Consider the following 23671-nt stretch of genomic DNA (forward strand, 5'->3'; position numbering starts at 1 on the left):
TATTTGCTTGAAAAAATATTATTTTCCTAAAAGACATTTGCGATTTTTGCTTCTAGGGTGGGGGGAGCAGCTGTCCCCTCCTGTCCCTCGCTGGGTACGCCTGTTTTTATATAGAATGACAATTAGTAGGCCTGATTGTGAATTTAAGAGTGAAGTCCGTGAAGGGAGGGTGGACTACCAGATAATTTCTTAAATACTCCATTGAAAGCTATCCTAAACGGTATTATAGTTTAATAAATAAATAGCTTTTGAATGTTTTTCCTCGCAATTTCAAATACTCTACCGCAAAATATAAAAAAACGTGGATATCAATGCAATCACCGGTGTGGACATTTATTTATGAATCTTTTTAATATGTAACCGAAAGGGAAATAAATATCAACCTTATATGTTGTGTAATGGGGCCTCCTCCATGCACTCCCCTTCATCTCGACGTCCTCCCACGAAAAATCACATCCAAGACTCGTCGCGAGGTTTTCTCCTCCTCATTCCCAGGCGACCACTTTCGCGGTTTTAATGTCGTCCCATTTGTTATTTTTTCGAGTCCCGAGGAGCGGAGGTCGATTCGCATTTTTTTCTCTCTTCCTTATACACACGCACCGCGGGCGGCGGGTGTTCTTTTACCCGACCACATCCCGGGGCTGGCAGGTGGGATGGGAGTGTTACGTTAAGGGAGGTGGGTGGGGGAAACGTGGAAAGGCTGGGGAGAAGGGGAGGGGGGATACGTAACTAAGTAAACCACTGGTCTGACGCGCCTGAAGAGTTATGTGTCGAGAAAAAAGTATGAATCATATCCGCGGTGCGCAGAAAATAATCTTGCCAAAGGGAGAGGAGGTTATAAGCGTAGTTGAGACTGCGATGACCCACTCACGCAAATGACAATAGGCACGTGTACTAGAATCCAGCGGCGAAAAAGTGTCAATCACCAATACGCGACCGAGCCTTCTGTCACAACATGAGTGCACTTAAGAAGTACCCTAATCCCCTGAACGGCGGTAGATTACACGTGTATGACTACTCCCCTTCACTACTTTTAATTACATTACACGGTTATCATTGTATGGGCGTTCTAACTCTGTTATATATGTTATAACAGAGTTAGAACGCGTGCAAAGAAGAGCTGCCAGGTACGTGAAAGGTCTTTACGATAACCTTGTTACTGTAACTGACCTCTTAGATAAACTCGGATGGGAACCTCTGTCAGACCGTAGATTGAAAAATAGGCTAAACCTTTTAGATAAATTCAAGAGCAGAGTCTTTTCTAACGAAGTTAGCCATATCTTACGGACGCCAACATACAACGGAAGATAAGATCATATTAATAAAATAAGAGAGATAGACTGTAGAACAGACAGATTCAGAATGCCTTTTTTTCCACGATCAATACGAGATTATAACGGCAGCGTTAGAACTGATAAATAGATTGGATGACTTGAAGTGTAGCCTAGTAGCTTATGTATACTATATGGCATGTTTCTCAATTTTATTTTTATTTATAACAGCATGTGGTAGTACAATTTGTTAGTATGCGTGACGTTTTTTGGACCATGTGGTGTGCATGTGAGAGTCCAATTGCATGCTGCATGCTGGTGAATGATCACCCCCTGCCTGACACCCTGGAAGTGGCTCGCGGGGTATTTTGTAGATGTAGATGTACGCGACCGAGGCTTCTTTCACAACATGAGTACACTTAAGAAGTACGATAATCCCCTGAACGGCGGTAGATTACACGTATATGACAACTCCTCCCCACTACTTTTAATTATATTACACGTATATCATTGTAAAATCATCGTGTCGAATGACTTGGTGAGTTTTAGGGCCTCTAAATTGAACTAAAATGTAAATGCTCCCATGGCCGTAGCAATAAAAAAATACGGCCGTAATGACAAATTATTGTCCTACGACCATCCGGGAAAGCTATAAATAAAAACAACCTAACCCCTCCCATGTTAAATACGAAGATCATTAATCTGAAATACATCACCCAATAATTAAAATTTTGATGGAAAATTCTCTGAATTGACCGGGGAACAAAATCGCAACTTGTAACTGCTGTATTGGTTGCATTATCGTTAAAAAGTAATCATTTCACGATAATACTTCCAGAGTTAGGTATATTCTTTGCATATCTGACCAGCACTGTAATTGCAGTCATATGAAAAGTAAAAGGCTTTGTAATACCTTCAAAGTTATCCTTTGTAATTGGCCACGCAAGTTATATCCTCATTCCAAAACTCATCTTCCATAGGTTCACTTGGAACAGTTTTCACGAAACCGGTTAATCCTAATCTTTGAAAGGTATATCCCATAAAAAGTAATCTGCCAAACAATACTGTGGATTACATGCCAGATAATACATAGCAAACAAACAAACTCAGCAGCATAAGGTTAAATATTGTTAAAAATTAAATACATCCCTTCAAAATGAGGCGTAATTAATCACCTCCTTCTATTCCACAGAATTAAGGTCGTCGTAAAAATTAAATTTATTAGGAGTCGATAACATACAACGCCTCAAGGGAGTGAAACGATTAGACGCATTACTTTCGCCGCTAATAATGATTCGCACGATATAATTCGTGACGCGAGAAAGGATTTTGCTAGAGGCGTTTCTTCAAGGAAGGGCTGAAATAAGAAGAATGAGGACAACAAGACAGGAACCCATCCCCCGCCTCGAATGGATTAATTACGCCCACAATTTGAAATGCGGAAAGACGGGAAAGGAACTGAGCTTGATTGATGACATTATGCTAATAAAGAATCAAAAATATTCGCAAAGGTGAGGGCGGTGGAAATGTAATTCTAGGCTGTAACATGCGGGACGCATTACAGAACATTTTAAAAAACGTAAGATATTTCAGGAAAAGTTCGTTTTCAGAAAAATAGTTCAAACCTCAACATAGAAGTTTCATTAAATTAGGCCTCTTGAAGTTTTGCAAGTAAAATGGCCTCAAATAAATTGATACATACGCCGAAATCACAATAAAAGTTAATGTAGTTTTAATCAAATATTAGTGTTAACACGCCGTATTAGATGCGGAATGCAAGGAGAAATCAAATATTCTCATAATATCAATGTGATTCAGTCAATTTTCCCGACTTATTTAGAACATAAATTCTGCCACACTAATTTCCAAGACGCATAAGTGGTAATCAACTTTAGAAATTCAAGAACGCATCGCTCGTCTTACAACAACGAAATAAAATTTCGTCGCTAGATTTTGGGATCAACTACCCTACAAAAAAAACGGTTCAAAATTCATTGTCCATTTTCGCGCCAGCATCAACATTTGTCCCTGTAATGGAATGCAAAATGAAGACGGTTGGCGCTAAGAGAGGTGTAGTTATCAACTTTAAAATTCAAGAAAGCATACAAAATTTTCTCTAGCATCAGTAAAATAAAACTTCATCGCCGGTTTTTGTGATCACTTAGGGCCCCCACGCACTGGCAACTTTTACAAAGCAACTATTTAGTTGTTTTGTGGAAGATGAAATGAAACACACGGCATTGACTGTGGTCTCGCGCACGGGCGACTTTTTAGTTGCCGCAACTAGTCGCCCGTGCGCGAGGCCACAGTCAAAGCCGTGTGTTCCATTGAAACTTCCACAGAGCAACTTAATAGTTTCTTTGTAAAAGTTTCCAGTGCGCGGGGGCCCTTACACGAAAAACGGTTCACTATTCAACGTCTATTTCCGTGCCCGCATTAACATTTGTCTCTGTAATGGAATGCAAAATGAAGACGGTTGTCGTTAAGCGAGGTGGAGGTCGGCCGTTGAATTCTCTCCGGAAAAGGGCTTTCGAGGGAAAGAAGTAGAAGGTGAACGCATGAAAAAGGACTCGGCTTTCTCTTTGCCTCCACATTCTCATCGAAGGCAGAGCAGCGAGTGAGAGAGTGAGTGAGTGATACGCTCTCCTGGCGAGTCGTCCCCTTGCATAATTGGAATCCGGAGGGCGGGCGACCGTGGCCTACTGGCCGAGCCCCATCCGAGCCCGATGCCCCGCAGTCGCTCCGTCGCCGAGGGCCCTCGAGCCCACCAACGAGGCCTCACTACCATCCGAACGGAGTCCCCGAGAGTGCAACCGACTGGCAGAGAAAAAACGACCGAGAAGCATACTAGCAATGAATTCATAATGCGCATTAAAAAGAGAATCCACTATTTTATGAAAAAAATGAAGAGTTGATAGTCATTCCTTCTCAAATTTCGAGTGTTTCGGTGGGAAAAATCTATGCAAGGTGAAATTTTTTGAAGAAATAATAATTATTATTCATTACTTATATCTAATTGCTCTTGATATTTAAAGTACTCCCATGATGACTAACCAAAAAATATGGCAAAAAATCGTACAACGCCATAGAGAGGCAAAAAAGTCACTAGTACGAGTTTGTAAGAGTGAACAAATAAATTCCTCTTTTTTTTCGTCATTTTTCGACATTACAGGCTCTAAGGGTAAGAACTTTTAAGCAACATTTTCCGTTTTAGTGTTGTGGAACGAAATATAAGAATTCGATAATCGAAATAACGAGGTAATCGACTGAATTCCTTTCCTCTGAATTTTCAAATTTTTCACACCTGTCGCGTGAATAAAGTGGACTTTATCTCCTCATATTTTTGGGCGAAAACACTGATTGATGGAGACTTAAGCTCTTTTACGCCAAAAGAAGACTAAAAAACCTTCAATTCAGAATTAATCTCTTATATCTTTACCATTAAATTTCGTTAAAACGCTCACACGGTGACACTTGATTCTCTAATTATTTATTATATACTGTCGCCCATACAAATCCAAACAGTTGCAACTGACAGTGAGTTATTACAGTTGCATCGCCAATAAAATGATTACCTGAAAAGTTTATTCCATCACGAGAATTGTTCATTGAAATATGACAACCTAGCCCATAAAGTGAAACATAATTACTAGTACCAAGCAAGTTTCCCACGAATAGTGAGAAATTTTCACGTGACTAGTCTAGGCAATTAAGATAGACGTCCTCTGAAACATGAGTCAGGAGGAGCATTAAGAAAGCCGATGACTCAGGAAAGATAAATAAATCGGAGAATTAGAGAGGAGAGAAGCGACAAAGATACTGCAGCGAAGCTGAACGATGTTCTCAGAAAAAAGGGGGTGATAGAGATAGCAACAAATTAATGAATAGGTGATAGGTGCGGAAAAACGCTATCGTAGACATATGAGAGAGTCTTCGAAAACAATGCTGCCGCCTATTCGAAAAAAAACACTCAATTCAAAATCTTCATTTAAATTGCATACAAATACGCTAAATAGATCATAAAAATAAAGTGCAAAACTTTGCAGCAATGTCATGGAAGCATTAAATCGATAACGACTAATTTCATTGAAGAGTCGACAAGATGGCTATTCGACTATATCTGTCGAGTGAACATAAAACTTCTAGAGAAATTAAAAAAAATGTACTTCTTATTTTACCCTCAATTTTTTGCTATAATTTCACCAAGTTCATCATTCGTTTTATTTTCAAACTATCCGTGGATGCTGAAGAGAAGATTTAGACAAAGCAGTCCGTCGATACATCCATCGTAGAACTTATGCAAACAGAGGTGTGTGAGCAGATTGATGCAACAATTTCATTCTAACGAGATACAATATTACGTCCGGCTACAGCATTTATTTACTAAATAAATACTGTAGCCGGATTTAAAAAGTAAATTTACAAAATAACTTGTGAATTAGTATGGTGGGAAACGAAGGTTATCATTTTAAAAATACAACATTCCTATTCTTTCGTCTGAATGATTTCAGGCATAGTTAACAATGACCAAGCGGTTGAAAAGACATTTTCGGACTGTTTTGCGAAATAATGGAACGCAGAAGAAAAACACATTTCAATTGCGCAGACTCAAATTATAAGATACGTTTTCGAGGTTTAATGAATAGGTGGAATACATGAAAGCAATGAAGAGCTACTCAGACAGCTAGAAAAGTATTAAGGCACCGTCACTCAATTTCGGCTAACATTTGCCATGAGCAAAAATCCGTTTGCTTGCAACTGCAGTATCATAATGTTTGAATAGATATTAAAGTTTGGGGTAGACCGTCGTGCTTGTAGACGGTAACTGTCTCCGATTCTTGTGTTCCGTGAAACCCAGGCCTTCGCTATCCCACAACTCACTTTGATGGACATTTATTCACGGGGTGACATCTGCGCAAATCCACCGTACCAGCCGGGGAGGATAACCAACCTTAGACCCCAGGAAAAAAGCCATACCTTCTCTAAACAGGCCGTTCTTGATACAAACTCTATCCGCCTCCAATGTAAAATATGACCTCTTTGTTTACAAGTGGAAAGCCAACATGAAATCCTTTGCTACTTATTGCGCAAAGCTTAACGAGAAATGCCTAATTTTAGATTTTTTTGCTAGTAAAAGAATGCTCTGAAAATTATCAAGCAATCTTGGGAAATTTCTCAATAATAAAAATACACGACTTCAAATCCCTCATTCAGATGAAAAATAATAAAAGAGGGTTCCATTAGTGCCATATATAGATTAATTCAGGGAATTACAGTAATAACATATTAGTACCCTTCGAACTTATTTCCTCTCATGATAACATTCTAAAATTAACAATAAAACTATAACAGAGTTTAGTACGGTAAATATTTTCATTAGACAAAGTAAATGAGATTTATCTAATCCATCTCCTTAAATGCCTCATTCCGAGTCCTAAAATAGTACGCAGTTACGATTTTTAAGAGAAGTGGGGTCCATAATAACTAAAGACGAATTTACGACGACAAACCACATATGAAGTAAATGTTATGAAGACGTCCTTCTACTGGCATTAGAAAAATAAAATAGAACAGATATAATACCATTTATATTGATAAATTATGAAAATAAAAGAAGACAAAATACAAATGAATGAAACCACCCCAAGAAGCACAGAAAAATGATACAGAGAGACCACCTTTTTTCCAAGCGCATGCCCAGTTTGCCCGCTTACGGATTTCACTGCTCAAGGCGGTTGATAGCATGTTTCAATGATTGATGTAGATATCAAAACTCGGATGGTTATCTATATCTTCATAATAAATCATTAATGCTTCCCGCTATTACCCCGGGCTTAAGGTAATTACTTTCGAGGAACACGAAATTAACGTTCTTCTCCAAAGTGACCCATTAAACGACCCATCGCGGGGAAAAATGTATGCGCGTATATATCACTCACATCCCGCGGAGGGTAATGCAAATAAAAATAATGAAGCAATGAAAACCCGGAGAAAGAGGGTGAGTAGGGCTAATTGATCCGACAAAAACTCGCGAGCAGAAAGATATAGTGAGCGTGGAAGGTGAAACCAGTTACATCAGCGGGTAAGTACGCGATATCCTCTCCCATTGCGTCCCTCTTGACATTTAAAAAAACTTACACCACCCGAGGGTATACGCGCATACCTTTGGACCACCCCAGGCCCCTTGTCTCTCGCGACTCGCGAGCGATATTCAAATTTCAGTATCGCATTCATCATCGTCGCCCATAGCTGCAATAAAGTAATGATTATGGGAAAGTGGATAATACTCTCAGCGACCAAGGATACTAAGGTAATCTGACCTGAAATCGCAATTAATGACATGGATCATAAAATTGGATATTCCAGGATAAAATTGGATATTCCTTTTGCACTCGCAGTTTAACACGGAATGAAAATAGGTAAGAGCTATCCCGACCCAAAAAACTCACGTCATCACCAGAGTTTAACGCAAATATCAGTCGTTATTTAAGGCATTCAAAAATGGCAAACTACCTTGTATGCATCGTAAAAAATGACTTTTGGTGTCTTAATAGGTATAAAAACATGTTTTCCCGGCATAATAATTAAAAATACCAGAATTCACACGTATATTCAACAAACTGGAGAATATAATACTCACAAACGCTTGTAACAATAAAGAAGCCTTTCTTACTAAAAGTAAGCAACCGGTTAAGGCAGTTTTACTGTACCATGGAATATGAATTTATGTACCGTTTATATCGTTTCATACACTTGATACATTTGACTACATATCGAAGAACTTCAACACTGAAATAAGGGATAGAGAAATCCTGACTACAATTACCCATGATGTTAACCATTTGGAATTGCGATGCTAATTTTTCCATCTCTGATTTACTGGTTATACTTTAGGACCTAGAATCATGTTAAAAAAACGGTTGTAATGTTCTGGAACGAATATAATACAACATCCTAACCGGAGCTTGGAAATCATTCAATAGTTTGCGAAAGGCTATTATTCATATCCATTTCCGATGCTATTTATAAGGTCCGAGAAAAGCACGCTTACATATGCACGCTTAATAAATCAGAGGGTACACGTCTTCGTAGTATTTATCAATCGAAAATGCCACTTGTGTGGAGAAATATATATCGCACGAGTGCTTCTGTTTTCGCCACTGCTTTCCTTTGACCTTTCATTCTCCTTCAATCTGAGGAAAAGACGGAGGGCTGAATTATCTCATCGCCTGGGCACTTTCGTACGACCTCGTTAAGCCAATTCGTGAGTAGCTGGTATTTAATTGTCGGCTGCACTGGGGTTCTTTATTAATCCTATCCATCGCAGTAATCCAGAGGCGAGAATGTGCGCACATCACCACCTCCTTCCCTCTTTTGTTTGGACGCAACTGATGATCCATTTGATTTTACGAGCAATCGACTGCTATGAGAGATTTTATGAAGTGCAATGAATACTATATTGGGGTGATTAGTGTTACGATTCGTCAGGTGCGATTCGAAAAGAAAACGGCGCTAGCCTATGGGAATGGGATAAAGAAAATGCGGTTGACCTCATAAATGCGACTAAATTAAACACTGAGTTAGTCAGACGGATCTGATAAGTTTTCGAGTAAGTCATAAAATCAATTCAATCAGCCGAAGAGTAATCACCGTATTAATCCCGAAAAAACATAAATTATATACAATTTGATGGAGCTGAACCAGCCATCATCAAGGATAAAAATCTCTGAACTTGATGCTATTATCTGAACTATTGTCTGTTGATTTTATACTGCCGATATTGTGCTACAAGAAATATACGACTTAGTTTTTACAATTTTAAACGAAGACTTAAAGCGCACAAGTTGCTACAAAAGCTTCTAAATCCGTTTTATAAGAATTTACAAAAATGAATGCCCAAGTCGTTTTTGGATGCATATAAAACGGTAAGTAGATAACTTAGAAAATTTACTTCAAAGCACAATACGCAAGCGATGCCGTTATCCTTTCAAGATATCCCAGAAAAATAAACCTAAGCGTTTCCGTCCTGTAAGTTCGCAGTGGGTGAAATAGGGCTTTCCTATTTTCTCAACAAGGAGAAAAGAAAGAGAGAGTCCAGGCAAACAACCCAGTGTCCCCGAGCGAGGGAGACGTATTCCATTAGTCTCGGATTATAAATCCGACGAAAGGCGAGGGAACGCGGCTGGGAAGATGGAAGGATAGATAGAAAAAGGAATAAAGGGAAGAGGCGAAAAGAACATTGAAGACAGGACGTTGAGCAATAAGCGTAGAGAGACGATATCCTTAAAATATGGCAGAAGCGTTTTCTTGCTAATATACAGAGTTTGATGAATATTTACACACAATTATTTTCAACTTTACAAGGATTTAAAAAAATACTTCACAGAGTTAGTTTTATATGTGACAAGTTCGCCGGCCTCGGCTGCGGTGAGGTGGAGTCTTCGCCTGCCAAAATAATGGTCGCGGGTTCGAGTCCCGCCTGGGTAGGTTTCCCTTATCCAGGGCATGGGTGTTAGTGATGGTCGTTGTTTATTTAGACTCCCCGCTTTAAAGAAATTAAATTCGCTGTTTTCGGAGCGTTAAAGGTAAAAAAATATTTAAAGCAGCTTCGGAAGTCTTATCGAGTATTATACAAAATACGCATTCAATCAATATTGAAGTAGCAGATCTTCTTCTGGGGAATTAATAAAGCGTAAAATATGATTTAAAATGGTCTCAGGATAAATAAAAGAACCTCACCAAACAAATTCATCGAAAAAATGTTTATTTATCCTTTCTCCTGACATCACGGTGAAGTGCATAGTAAATAAAATCGTATATCAAAGAAGACGAAAACGTAAAATGAAATTCGTCCGTGATATCCAACACTACGAGCTAATTGAATCGCAAACTCTAACGATTCGTTCTACCATGTAACATAAACCCAGTATTCCATTCACACAGTTATTAATTTGGGCCTTTCAGACATCAGCGATAAACACTTCCACTTCAGCAACAAAAACTTCAAACCAAGGAGTGTTAATTTAAGTGCCCGCAGATGAAGTTTATAGGAGCCGAATTAGGTAAGAAACTATTAGAGAATCATACTTCGAGAATTATCGCGATATATACATTTCCTTCCCTTCTCTTGTCAAACAGATAGTAGCGTGGGGAGAGCTGGAAGCGAAGAAGGAAAATAGTGAGGAAGGAAAGGAGGAGAAAGAATAAAAACATCGCCACTCGGCTATCCGACCACACCCATTGTTTGTCCCGTCTGCTGTCAGGTGGGGGTGGAGGATAGGGTGGGGTGGGTGGGCGTTTTATATGTATACGTTGGAGAGGGGAGACCCTTAATGCGAAAAGGGCTCACCGAAAAAAGGGACTGGCACGGCCCGTATGCAACCCCTTCCCCATAGCCCCTGGTGGGATAAAGGGTCTGGCCAGGGAAATAATAATAGAGTGATAAAAAAGAGGGGAATGGTAAAGGGCAAGGGGCTTTTAGGTTGGAGTCAACCCCCAAAGTGAGAGGAGAAGGTTATAGGGTGGTAAGGGGGGGATGATATTGCGTGCAACCCCTGAGATACCCTGATAATAAGAGACGGCGACTGGGATAGGGCTGCGGGGAGAAAAAGGCGCAAGGCGGACGTGGGAATTCAGAATGTACCGAGGGAAGACCTTGAGGTATGACACGAAAACACAAAATGAATTTCCGCTGACATTTTATTCATGTGCAGGGTACAATTGGCTTCGACGCATAATATGCTCGAGGTGTCATCGGGCTACTTCGCAAAATATTTACCATTGCAGATTACAATTTATCGCAGATATAAATGCCTTAATTTCAGCTTAATCTCGCACCGGTTCGGATACATCATGACACTATGGGGTTGGTTCATTGGGGCAAAATAAATAAAAAAAGAAAAATATCCAAGAAAGGTTTTCCAGAATTTATACAAAAATCATTGTTCACTGAAAATTATATGCACAATTAAAAAAATCCAAATGTCTTTTAAAAGAGTTATTTTTACCTTATTTATTCTAATTGAAATGATATTACACTTCAGGTGATTGAAAACAATTTACTTTTGTATGACCCGTTACCTTATTCTCGGTTCATGAATTATCTGCGTAAAACGTAGAGGTATTTAGCATGGTATTCCTGCTGGGCGCCTGTCTTGTGGTCCAGATGGATACATTATCACCAAATTGCGTATATAGAGTCTTTCATAAATAATACTTGGATAATATTAAGGTTTCTCCTTCAGTTTTAGCTAACCAATTAATCCACGGGCCATAACGTAGTCATCCAATGGACACCTGAGTGCGCACAGCGCAGTGAAACACCTAAACCATTGGAGGCTAAATTTTTCCGGGTTATCTACCGGGTGAAAGTTAGCTGATGCGAAAGAAAAAAGATAATCACACGGTTTTAAGTCTAAAGGCCGTTTTACACGGTACACGGAATTGCGCAATCTGACGTACGTGCGAAGGCGCAATCAAAATTGCGTCGTGTAAAGCGGTGAATTGCTAGAACACATGCGAGAATGCGTGGATGCGAGACGGCAAAATAACCCCTGTTCTAATTGCGTTCATGCATTCGCGCAATTCCGCGCCATTTTAGAAATTAATGCAGCTCTAGCCTGCGCAATTCGTGCCCCGTGTAAAACGGCCTTAAGAACCAGTGAGTCAGCAAATACGCCGAGAAAATTCAAGTATTTTATTTTGACTAAATTTTTTGAACAAACATGCCGTAGGTACTTGCAATTTTATCCTCATGAAAAAATCCAAAGCATTCAAAGAACACCTTAAGACATCATCTTCCACAGATCGTTAGCTGCAACACACAAGCAGTAAATGCATCACACTCGGAAATGAGTCGACAACCGCTTTGGATTCCATCTACATTCCCATTTCCCTTAACTTCCTTTTCCAACCACCCTTTATGAGGGAGAGAACATTTTTCGAAAGATGAAAGCGATACAAGCGCAGCAATGACCGCAACCATAAAAATGGAATTAACTGGCGATGAAAAAAGTGTACAGTGTAAAAATGCACTCCAATTAGATGCCAATTTACACCGTAATTAGTAAATGAAATACTGACACGTAAATTAAAAGAAGTTTCATGAGTGGAATAGCTACCAACAAATGCATTACATTCGATTTTTTTGAAGTCTTTCACTATATCTTATTTCCGAAAGTACGCTTACCTTATATCACTCACAATGCTCATTGTTAGCAATTAATTACTTTACATCGACGGCATTCAGATTTTTTTCGCAAGTCTGAGGCATTATAAACCGGCTTGAGAGTATCATTAAAACATGGCCTGCCGTCAATACCACTGAGAGTTGAAGTAACATAAAAAAGAGAGGCAAGTAGCGAAGGGGATAAACGAATCACACATACGAATTCATTCAAAAAAATACGATTCAAATTTTTCACTTAACTTAATTTTTTTAAGTAGAAAAAAAATGGGAGGCATTACTTTTTGACTGACCCTCGTATTAGCAGGCAATTTGAAACCCAAACACGTATCAGAGTACATAATGGTTCAGGAAAGCAAAAAAAAAGGGAAATTTAAGAATTATGAAGGAGACATATCTGGTGACAGGGCTAAGATGGGGAAATTTTATTCAATGTAATCATGAATTACTTTCCGAGATAAAGTCTGGATCTTAGATGACAATTGCAATTATATCCTCATGAATAAATCGAACGAATAATTTCCCCTTGTTATTTCATACTATGTTTACAGTCCCCAACCAGAGGATTATTCCAAAAATCTGTCTCCAGATCGTGGCGAATGAAAAATTGCAAAATATCCTTATTTGAAATTACTACTTCCTAATTCTACCACTGCCCAAGGGCTTGTGCGTGACAGCTTATACATCAACACACTACCCCGCAAGCCGTTTCAGTAGGCGCGTAGCGGGGATGTTAGGGCACAGGCCATTTTGAAATAAAACGGAAATGCTCAAGCAAAATTACACCAAGCATTTGATGAAGGTATTTATTGTTCGGGGGAATCAAAAATTTCCATACCAATCCGTTTGTCAAAATATCTCCCTTAATGTTTTGTATCAGTCGGAGTTAGAGAAAAAGAGAGGCTCCTAGATGATGTTCTCCGTGTCACTCTTAAAGATCTATTTTCAACTGTTCAAGCAATCTAAGCCTAGCGCGGATCCTCCGACTCTCTAGCGGCTCCCAGCCTAATTCGTTTGGCATTCGTAAAAATCTAAAAATCGGCCGGAGATTCCTCGATTGCAATATTCGTGGAACGCACCTACCCTGAGACGGCAGTCGGATGACCGGTACCTAAGAGACCGTGATTAAGAGGCGTAAGGCATCGCTGAGCCACCTACCTAATGTGTCCATCGATTCGGAGACAAGATTTTTCGTTTGCACGGGCGGATCACAGACTTTCCCTGCACTGTGACCTTTCTTCGGCCGCCTCGAAACCCATTAACACTAATGACCTTCGCTTTTGACGCCAAGGCAAACAAAGGAGTACTCTTTTTCCTAGGACAGAAGAACCTTAAGGCTTCCAAGCAAATTTCTTCACTTCTCATGGAATCTCTCATAGAATTTTTAAATCGAAGCGAGATAATTACGTCACCATTAATGCTCGTGATAGCATTTTTTTGGACGAAATACAGAGAAGATTAATTTTCTAAAGGATAATTCATACTCAATTAGTATTCCATTAAGGGTTGAAAAAGTGGATGTGAAAAGTACCACCGCCCAAGAATGGGATGTTTTAAGGCAATAAGAATAAAAACGCTCGTAAAGGCCGACATGGAAATAGATGTTAGTAATCTGGATAAGCACAACGAAAACAGAAAACAAGACAGTGTGCCACGAAAGAAAATTTTATCTTATTCATCATAAATACCCGTAATTTTTGAATCCGGTAACTTTAAAGACTCTTTAGTCAAACAAATTACAAAGAAATCAACCAACTTACGTTGAAAATTAATACTTACTTTAATTTTTTTTTGTTTGTTGTGAATTTTATGAAATGTTATACACATAATTTTTCCTAAATTTCTGTTACGGAGATATCATCACGTTTCAGCCCTTAGAAAGGAAAAAGCATAATTCCAGAAAGTTGGCTAAAACTGACCCCATTTTATGGCACTGAAGAAATACGATTCCACAAAAAAATTGATAGAAGGAGCAACTCTGCAGAAAGATATTACTGGGGTAAACATTCAAAAATTATCAATAAAAATCCTAGCATGGGGAGTTTACGACCTCAAAATTGTATTGAAACGGAGAGAATAGTCAAACACGCTGCACGAGATTTAAACTCAAGAAGTTTCTCCGAGCAGATAAAAAACAAAAAAAGATATAAATGGAACCGTAAGATGGGAAATAAAACAAGCGTTTCTCCTGAAAAATGTCAAAGACGACTAAAATAGCTTCAGGATATCTCCAGAAATTTATGATCGTCTTTAAAAAGAGAATGAAGGTACACTTGTCCACTCAAAAGCGAAAAAAGCTGAGGCAAAAGCAAGCGAAGGATCAGGACAAGAATACGAAAATAATGAACAAGAAAAACATGAAGGTCGCCAGTGGTAAAAGTCGCGCATGATAAACGGCCCAGGACCGCTAGGACAGATGACATAACGGCGAACGAAAAAGAGAAATATTGATCTCGAACTAATGATCAGGTTTCGGAGATACGAAATAAAGAGCGAGGAGGTAGTTATGACAACTTATCCAAACAACTCTACCCCACATTGCACCAATATGTAAGTTCACTCGAACAACATAGACACAATTTCACCCGCAGCGATTTCAACGAGCGAATGTGTTGGAATAAATCATCGACGACAGTCGAAAAAGAAGGGCACAAAGCCATCGGGCACTAACAGAAGGTAGAGACTTCCCGAAGCAATTTCACGAATTAAATGCTACCAGTTTTAGATAATTTAAATAATCGTCATTTGAGTTCCCTTCGAAGGGAAGTATGATTTGCCGGTCATAACAAAATCAGTAATGACCACCAACTCATTTCAAGAAAGCTGAATCAAAGATCTCCACTTTCTTTAGTTGACGGCTGTTACAGCTACATTTTCAAGGCAGTAAGAAATTGTATGTGATGTTAACTTACGCTCTCTTTCTTCAACTTATTCTAGGAAATATTTCCATATTACCACCTAGTTTTCGTAGAATCAAAACTTTTCACTAGGCTTAAAACATCAAAAGGTACTAAAGAAAGTATATAATACAGAGAATTACTAATAAATGAAGAACGTAAAGTAGTACATCGGTTTAGTTTCGTCACAGATTAAACTCTAACAAGTGAAAACAATCATGGATAGTATTCTTCATTAATTTAATAAAAATCGATACAGGTTTTGTATCACTTTCTTGGAGTTTGAAATTAATTTTCATCTATAAAGCGGCATTCACCTACAGGTCAGTTTAGATTGAATAAATTGCAATAATTCCTTGTTACTGTTTCAATTTAAATTTTAGACTCTTCAACCACGTTACGCTGCAGAAGAATACAATAAAACCTCCTACTCCATTGGCCCGATGTAGGGAATTCTATCACTGTCCACGTAATTGGAAATAGGTATTTTACTTCGAAAAATCCGATGCACTCAAGTATTGTTAATCATAGCCAAATAATATTAATGACATTACAAAGGTATCAAATGCAATTAAGCATGTGAGTTGGTAGAAACTTTTTTCTTGGTTCACTTATATATTATTGTCCAAAGATCGTGCAAAAATAAACGATAGCATCAATTTTTCTTGAAAATATATAATTCAGTTATATCGAAAGAATTACTCGTATTTTCTATTGGTGAGCAGCCCTATATTCACTTTGAAGTTTCAAGATTGCTTAAACAAAAGCTTAAATAGCAATTCCATCATTTAATATACATAAATAATAACTTCAAATTCGGAATCAGACGATAAAAAACTACCCAAAAACATACGCAGTAACATCAGCGTTACTAATTTTGACCAGCTTTTTTCGATATGGGGATATTTTCGATTTCGATACAGTGCGCTGGAACGATATAATATCTTCTTAAACGCTTATAAAGCGACAAGCGTATCCTATGGAACGACCTACTGTCAACATTGCGACCGACCGCCTCACACGCTGAAGTGGGCGTTTCCCCTGGGTCTCCGATCCCAGTGGTAACCTCAATGCGCAGGATAGATGTCGTTTGCTTTGCATACGAGCCACAAAGTTAATATTATATCCAAAGCTCAGTTGATTTGAAGAATAATAGTTCCATATTATTAACATTAAGACGACGAGAGACTATACAATATTCCGGACTGTGAAAATATATAATTCAGGGCTGGTAAAAATGCTAACGAACTTCTGTCTTTAATAAACGCCTATTTCCACCCGACGTACTATGACATAGCTTCCGAAATAATAACAGAAATAGCTACACGAGTTCGATGGAATAAATTAAACACACAAACAGGCATTTCAATTTACTTATTTAATTTCAATAAATATTTATTTATTCATTTTATAACTATGTACAAACAAGAAATAATGTTTATACAACAGTTTAAATTTTCAAATGTAAACAAACATAGGAAATAATCGGCATAATATTTGAGTCAATACCGGCCGAAGGTAATGAAAAGCATATTGAACGGATGAAGAAGATTATTATATGGAGAATTAACTTATGGCAACCTACATCGCTTCACCATGTGCTTGGAAAATGCATATATTCAGATATTTGATTTTTATACGCCAATTTTCCACCATTTTCGGTGTAGTTGCCCAAACTTTAATAAACTACTATCCATAAACATAATCGAAGACATTAGCGCAACGGAGTAGTAATATGCATTCCAAATGGACGACTTGCCGGATTAACTCCACAGAACTTCAGGTACATTCCAAGGAGACTGAAAGCAACAAGTTCGATCCCCGACAATAGTGGCGCAGAACGAGTTCATGGATAAATGGCACGTTTTCTGCGTCAAATAATTGGTCCCAAAACTGAATGAATGTTTTAAGAATCTAAGTAGAGTGAAATTAGTTACAGGTAACGGAAATAAAAACAAAAATACCCCTCAAAATGAAATAAAATGATTGATTTATAACGAGTAAATTACGTTTTGACGATAAGGACACTTCAGTAACGGTATTTTCCCATATTGCATTGTCAACGAATTGTGAGAGAATCAATTTGGTTACACGACATACGACGCCAAGAAAGAAAGAATCCTCATGATAAGTACATCTAAATTCTCCTAGGAAAACGGACGATGGGCGAGAGAAGCTGCGATCAATACACTGCCTTCCACCAAACGACTAAGGATATCGGAGCGACAATTTAACCTGACGAACAACGAAAAGATAAAAATTCGCTTTATTCGGTCCAATAAATGACGACTGCATCATAATTATGAAAAATTACGGATCATATGTAAATGAAATCAATTATCATGCATGCAATTATCGTCCTATTCAAAAACCTGAGAAATGAAATATACAAATATTTATCGAAGTATGCATTAAAAAATGAATGCATTTTAACATCAAGTTGAAATTGATACCGTTCCTGAATAATCGCTCCCACCGTAAGTTCAATTTAGAAGTTTATTACGCGCATGCGTGATTTTAATTTACCAAATGGATGCTTACCTAAAATTAACCTTTCGGGCGCTGAAGGTTCTCTTTAAATGAATGTATGCTAGATGGTCCGTTATTAATAGATAGAAAGTACAGATGACGCGATATATTGTATCGTAACCATATTGCATCGGCTAACAGTTTGCAGCCCAATGTTGCCATTTGGAACAGATTTATAAAAAATCATGAAAATTATATTTCTCATTTTTGATTACTTTCACAGCTTTTATTATGTAAATAAAGTATTGAAGTATTTTTTGAAGTGAATCGCATGACTTGTTTATACATTGGTCATTAATAATACCTTTTCAAAACTGGTTATTTTCATCACCTCTGTTGTGAGTAGGTATGCGGTTTATTCGATATTTTCCCCTACATTCGCTCTCCAATAACAAATGCTCATATATTTAAAAGGTCAATTAGTTTTTTGGTCAAGTGCATATTTATTATTCAGGCAATGGCAACATTTTGCGACGTATTCCCATTTGAGAATATGCCTGAAACCGCATTAAAAATTTTTGTTCGGGTTTTCTTTCGTAATATCTCTTGATTAGCAGTAAATACATAAGATATGCAAAAAATAATAAAAATCAGCTGGTAAGTTAGTTCGGTGCTTAAAGGGTTAAAAAAGGACTTCAGCTCTTATACCGACAGCAGGTAAGTGTTGCATTTTGTGCTAATTTGTGGGACGCATGTTTAGAAAGGACTCCCATACGGGTTATAAAATTGAGGTCACCGAATGGGCATCATTACATCAAACACGTCAATTTAACCCGCGAGAATAGCGGGCAAGACAGAATAATATGCAACTCATCACATAATGAGGAAAACGGACGGGAAATCACACGTCGATATTCTCAATCCGAAAATATATATACGCTCGCTGAGAGGATGCTTAATGCTATATTTATATTCAAAGAATAATAATTGTAAAATATCCAGTCGTTCGGCAGTTTCACCAACCGGCCTGTTTCGATATAGAATAAATCATCAAATTCAGATGGCACGGTGAGTAAATGGGAAGAGCGTTTGATAGTAGCCAGAAGCGTAAGGATTCCTCATCGAAAGAAAACACCAGCAAACTAAAATCAAAACAAAATTGCGAGTAAGCTCTGCGGAAAAATCTTGCACCCCTACTCTAAAATGAGAGAAATTTTCTATTCTTTATTCGGGGGTAGATGCAATCTAACACTGCAGCTATAACGGGGCATCCCGTTGACCTGGAGGCTCGGCTAATCTCCCTCAAGTCGAAGAATACATTCACTGTCATGATAATAATCATAAAGACTGAGCTTATAGTGTGTTGACATAAAACATTGCGTCAGACAAGTATTACTTTAGTGTCAATATAAATGCTTAGAAAAACAATGAACTGTAGAGCTGAATCAAACGAATATCAGGATAGGTTGTGGCCTGGAAATAATGGCTATGAGGAGTAATTTTATTGCGCTCATCGAAAATATGTTTGTAAATTGATTTTCGGGGGGTCATTGACTATGAGCTCACAGGTCAGCATTTGTCAAACAGCATCACTAGCTCCACCTTCTCAACAAACGATTATTTCAGTTATCAAGAGAGAGGGACTTAAAAGAAAACACAGCACCACTCATTACTGTTAACAATAAGCAGAAGTCCTTTCAGCTCGCGCTGGGCTCGCGAGTCAAATGCCAGCGAATACGACAGCCCAATATAGCGCGGGGGCATTCAACGTGCGGACTAGATCACCGATAAACGAGAAAAAATATATCTTTACGGTACCTGGCGTTATTTCCCTCGCATTCCCGAGCAGGCACTTGTCTCCCTGGGCGCATCGGAACGTCTTGATGGCATCGTCTCCAGGCAACACGCTCGACAGTATGGCCACATCCTCCTTGTTCTCGAGCGCACTTTTGATCTTGTCGTCCCCGATAGTTTTCGTCACGATGGTCTTCGTCGTGGTGGTGGTCGTGGAGGGAGACCCCGGCCTGCCGCTGGACGTGGTCGTCTTCGAGATGTGCAACCTGCTCTCGAACTTATCAGCTACTTCAGCTGCCATCTTCGTAAAATTAAAGTCCGATTCACGAATAAAGTTCCTCCTTTCTCGTTACTCCTCCGGTGCGTGAGCGACCACTTTGGTTGTTGTGCTTAAGGTGGAGCCGAGTCCTTCTCCTGCTTCCTAGATGGGGGGATTCCCGGTTCGGGGAAAAAACTGCTCTCTATATTTTCCTCCCAAGTTTCGCCGACGCGTCTCCAGCGGGTCGTCAACGCATCGAACGGTTGGAGCCGAATGAAAGTCGTGTTGTGGCAACGCCAGACCCAATACAGGACTCTCCGTTGCCCCTCGCGACCTCCCTCCCCCCCTTCACACTGCTCTTACTCACTACAGAGCGCAGTCTGCTTCCCCTCCTTTCCCTTCCCCTCAATCCTCTCCTGCTCCCCCACCCTCCCGACACTACTAAAGTCCACAATCACCCCACCCCCTCTTCCTCCTCCTCACTCCCACTTCCCCTCACGATATCTCCACATCCCCAACCTCCGAAAACCTTACCCCTCATTCCTCCTACGTGCATTTTCACTCTCGCACCACCCGCGCATATCTTAAACCTAGTTCACATGAACTTACCTAACTAAAATTTTACTTATAGTGACTTATGAGTACAGGTCACTCACAATTGACAGGTCTTATTTCGACTTTTTTTCGGGCACAATATCTTCTCTTTCTTCAAAGCCAACACCAAAATCATGATATTTTTAGGGTTTGCAAAATTTTTTTAATATTTCCTATTTTTCTGTGTAAAAAATTGTCCCAGACCAAATACTGAGGTTGATCGCTCATATTCAAAGCAAATGGAAATGCTAACAAAGGCCTAATCCAATTTTTATGAAAAATCGTAGTTTTCTATTTTTTTTTAACAAAGCAGTAGTCTTCTACATCTAACCTCTAAATAAACAAATGAAAAAATATATAACTAGTAAAATTCATAGTACAAAATGATACCAAACATCAAAGGTTGATTGTTAAATGTCGATTGTTAAATGATATCTAACATTCATTGCATCAAAGGTTGATTGTTAAGAAATAACACTAAGGTATTGAAAATGGCCAGCATTGGGGAACAGATCTAAAGTAATACGGTCAGCACAGTAAGTGTTAAGTTTTAAAAAAGCCAGACGTAAGATAGTGCGGAGCGATGCGTCCTCTTAACCCTCTCTCGTAATACGCCAAAAAAGACCTAACTCGGTGTGATTAAATAGCTGAACAGTAGAGAAGATTTTGTTCGCAACACCCTGCAACTGAGGTCATTAGTGATGGACCATGTTATCTCGTGTCCTGATTAACATAGATATCGCGATGCATCACCAAAATCGCATAACATAAAAATAATCATATCGGATACCACAGAGACCTAGTCCAGTTCTCAATGCATAAAAGGCCTGTAAAAATTGATTTCTCTGTACATGGCAGCGTAGATGTTTTAAAGCAGTATCACCAAAATATGGTACTTCTTTCCGGAACATTGTGGAGTAAATAAGTTGTTCATTAATTTAAGAACAGAATATGCAAAGTTAAAAAATCATACTTAATATTTTGTACGAGAAATTATGAAAATTTTGTGCAAATACAGTAAAAATTTAATGTTTTCCTGGTTGTTTAGCATGTTAACTTGGTTTTCAAGGCATTTTTATATTGACACACATTAATGATTAACTGTGATAACAGTTTTTATATCGTAAAAATTATTTTTAGAACCAATAATTACGAGAACATCCACATTATGTAATTACATTGGTGTGTTCCCCAAGGGGCTTGTCCTACGACCAGTAGAACGTTTTCTATGCATCCATCTATCTACATCTTTCCCCTCCCATCAATCCAATTTCCTACCTCACCCTTCTATCCCTACCGAGCACTACAATCTCCCCCACCTACTCCTTCCCCTAACTCCCACTTACCCTCACCTCCCCTCCCTTGTCCTACCATTGCCACCCCTTCCATCCTACCACCTCCTACGTGTTTATCCTCATCTCCACCAACCACACTCCGCATGCATGCACACTAAACACCACCAACGTAGACACTCCTCCTCAAATACTTATAAAAAAACGGAAAACTTCTTCCCTTCCTATTTTTTTCTCCTCCTCCTCGCCAAACTTCCCTCCCACACGATTCCGCGCTCAGAGAGAAAAGAGGGGGGAAGAAGGAACGGAGATAAAAAAATGTTAGTGAATAATCCACTCCTACGCGGGGAAAAACACATCCTTTCGGAAAAAATTTACGCTCCCCATTACGCTATGGAGACGCGATTTTTTTTGTTACAACCGCACTTCCTCCGTTTTACTCTTCTTTCAAACATTCGGTGAAGTAAGAAAACGGATTCTACTCCTTTGTTATATATAAGTATAATGTATATTCGTAGTAGATGACACAACTATGGATGCAAAACGAGACCATTTTGAGGTTCAAATTATTATAATTATAATTAAATTATGACAAGGAGACATTTGGCTCGGGAAGGACATGGATAGAGACGTACGAGTAAAACGATTGACAGCATTATAATAAACCGTACTTATTTAGCAGATTTTTAACATTACATAACTTTTTCGGCAAGGGCTCATGTTTTTGCTGTTACGTCGTTCCCGTATGGTCCCGTTCAAAAAGGAAATCTACTTCACATTTGTCCTTTGTGATCGGTACTTTATTTTCAATTCGTAGGATCAAAAAAAACTCCTTGCACAGCGTCGCAGAAAAGATTTTACAATACTCCAATTAGAAGTACATTGATCCCATAGCAGCCTCGCAAAACCCTAAAAAATTTAAATAATTAATTGGAAAAGAATGGGAAAACGAAAACGACTGTTGAATGTTGAATTTTTTTCCTGAACTGCATTACCTTCATTCCATTAACGATTTCGTGCTCAGCTTGCGGGGAGAGGGATCGAAAAACACTCTTTCGGAAAAATACACACTTGCCACACCCCTTGAGGCATGGAGACAGTTTTCTGTTAGAACTGCACTTCTTCCGACTAACCCTTCTTTATTACAGCCGGTGGAATTCCAAACCGCATCGATCTTCTCGACTCTTCTTTTTTGTGGTAAACGGATAATAATATTTGTATGGGTGCAAAATCAGACATTTTTGAGGCACAAAATTCGTAAAATTATTCGAAAAAGTACAGGCACGGTATTGCAACTAAAATATAAAAAAAAAACCTGTCAATCAGAAAATGCTTTCAGATGACATACATAACACGCAACACTAAAAATGTACCAGTAATATTATGGGGAAATTGACAAGAATTAAAAAATATGTAACGCTGATTTAAACTTATCCAAACAAATAATTTGTCTAATAAGGTTTTTTAAGCAACATCAAATATAAACTATGGGAGGAAAATTATGCGGTTACCTATTCCAAAGAGTTTCTCGAAATAGAGAAAAGTGGGTAAAGTTCTGTAGTAACACAAAACACCACAGAGTCTATGACCACAGGCACACATAAAAAAAGGTACATTTGGTGGCTGGAATGGGGAGATATCTGCAGAGCTGGCTTTCCATCCCCAGGGATATGCCATTAGAGACAAATATCTTAAAAATACATAGTGATCAGTAGGGTAAGACTACAATACGCTCTAATTTCATTCACATTGTCATACCGAGATTAACAATTCTGTCACTTCTACGTCATCTCAAATAAATAGATTGGTTAATAAGTGATATTGTAAACTTGTAATTTCTTTATTTTAATGTGAAATGTACAAAATATATTAAATTATCATAGTTTTTTTTAAAAGCCCCTAAAGTTGAA

General features: G+C 38.6%; 1 protein-coding gene across 12 annotated transcripts in view; it reads right to left on the minus strand.

Annotated features, from left to right (window-relative positions):
* Positions 1-23671, minus strand: part of LOC124160213 (four and a half LIM domains protein 2) — a 772571-nt gene that overhangs the window by 56772 nt on the left and 692128 nt on the right. The window contains exon 1 of one of the 12 annotated variants that reach the window (XM_046536019.1): positions 19641-20158. The exons of the other annotated variants lie outside the window; for them this stretch is intronic. Within the exon in view, the coding sequence (XP_046391975.1) occupies positions 19641-19917 (277 nt within the window). The 5' untranslated portion in view covers positions 19918-20158. Of the gene's footprint in view, positions 1-19640; positions 20159-23671 lie in introns of those variants that run through there. 12 annotated transcript variants of the gene reach the window in all.

This window comes from Ischnura elegans, chromosome 6 (genome assembly GCF_921293095.1).
Source record: "Ischnura elegans chromosome 6, ioIscEleg1.1, whole genome shotgun sequence".
Lineage (NCBI taxonomy): Eukaryota > Metazoa > Arthropoda > Insecta > Odonata > Coenagrionidae > Ischnura > Ischnura elegans.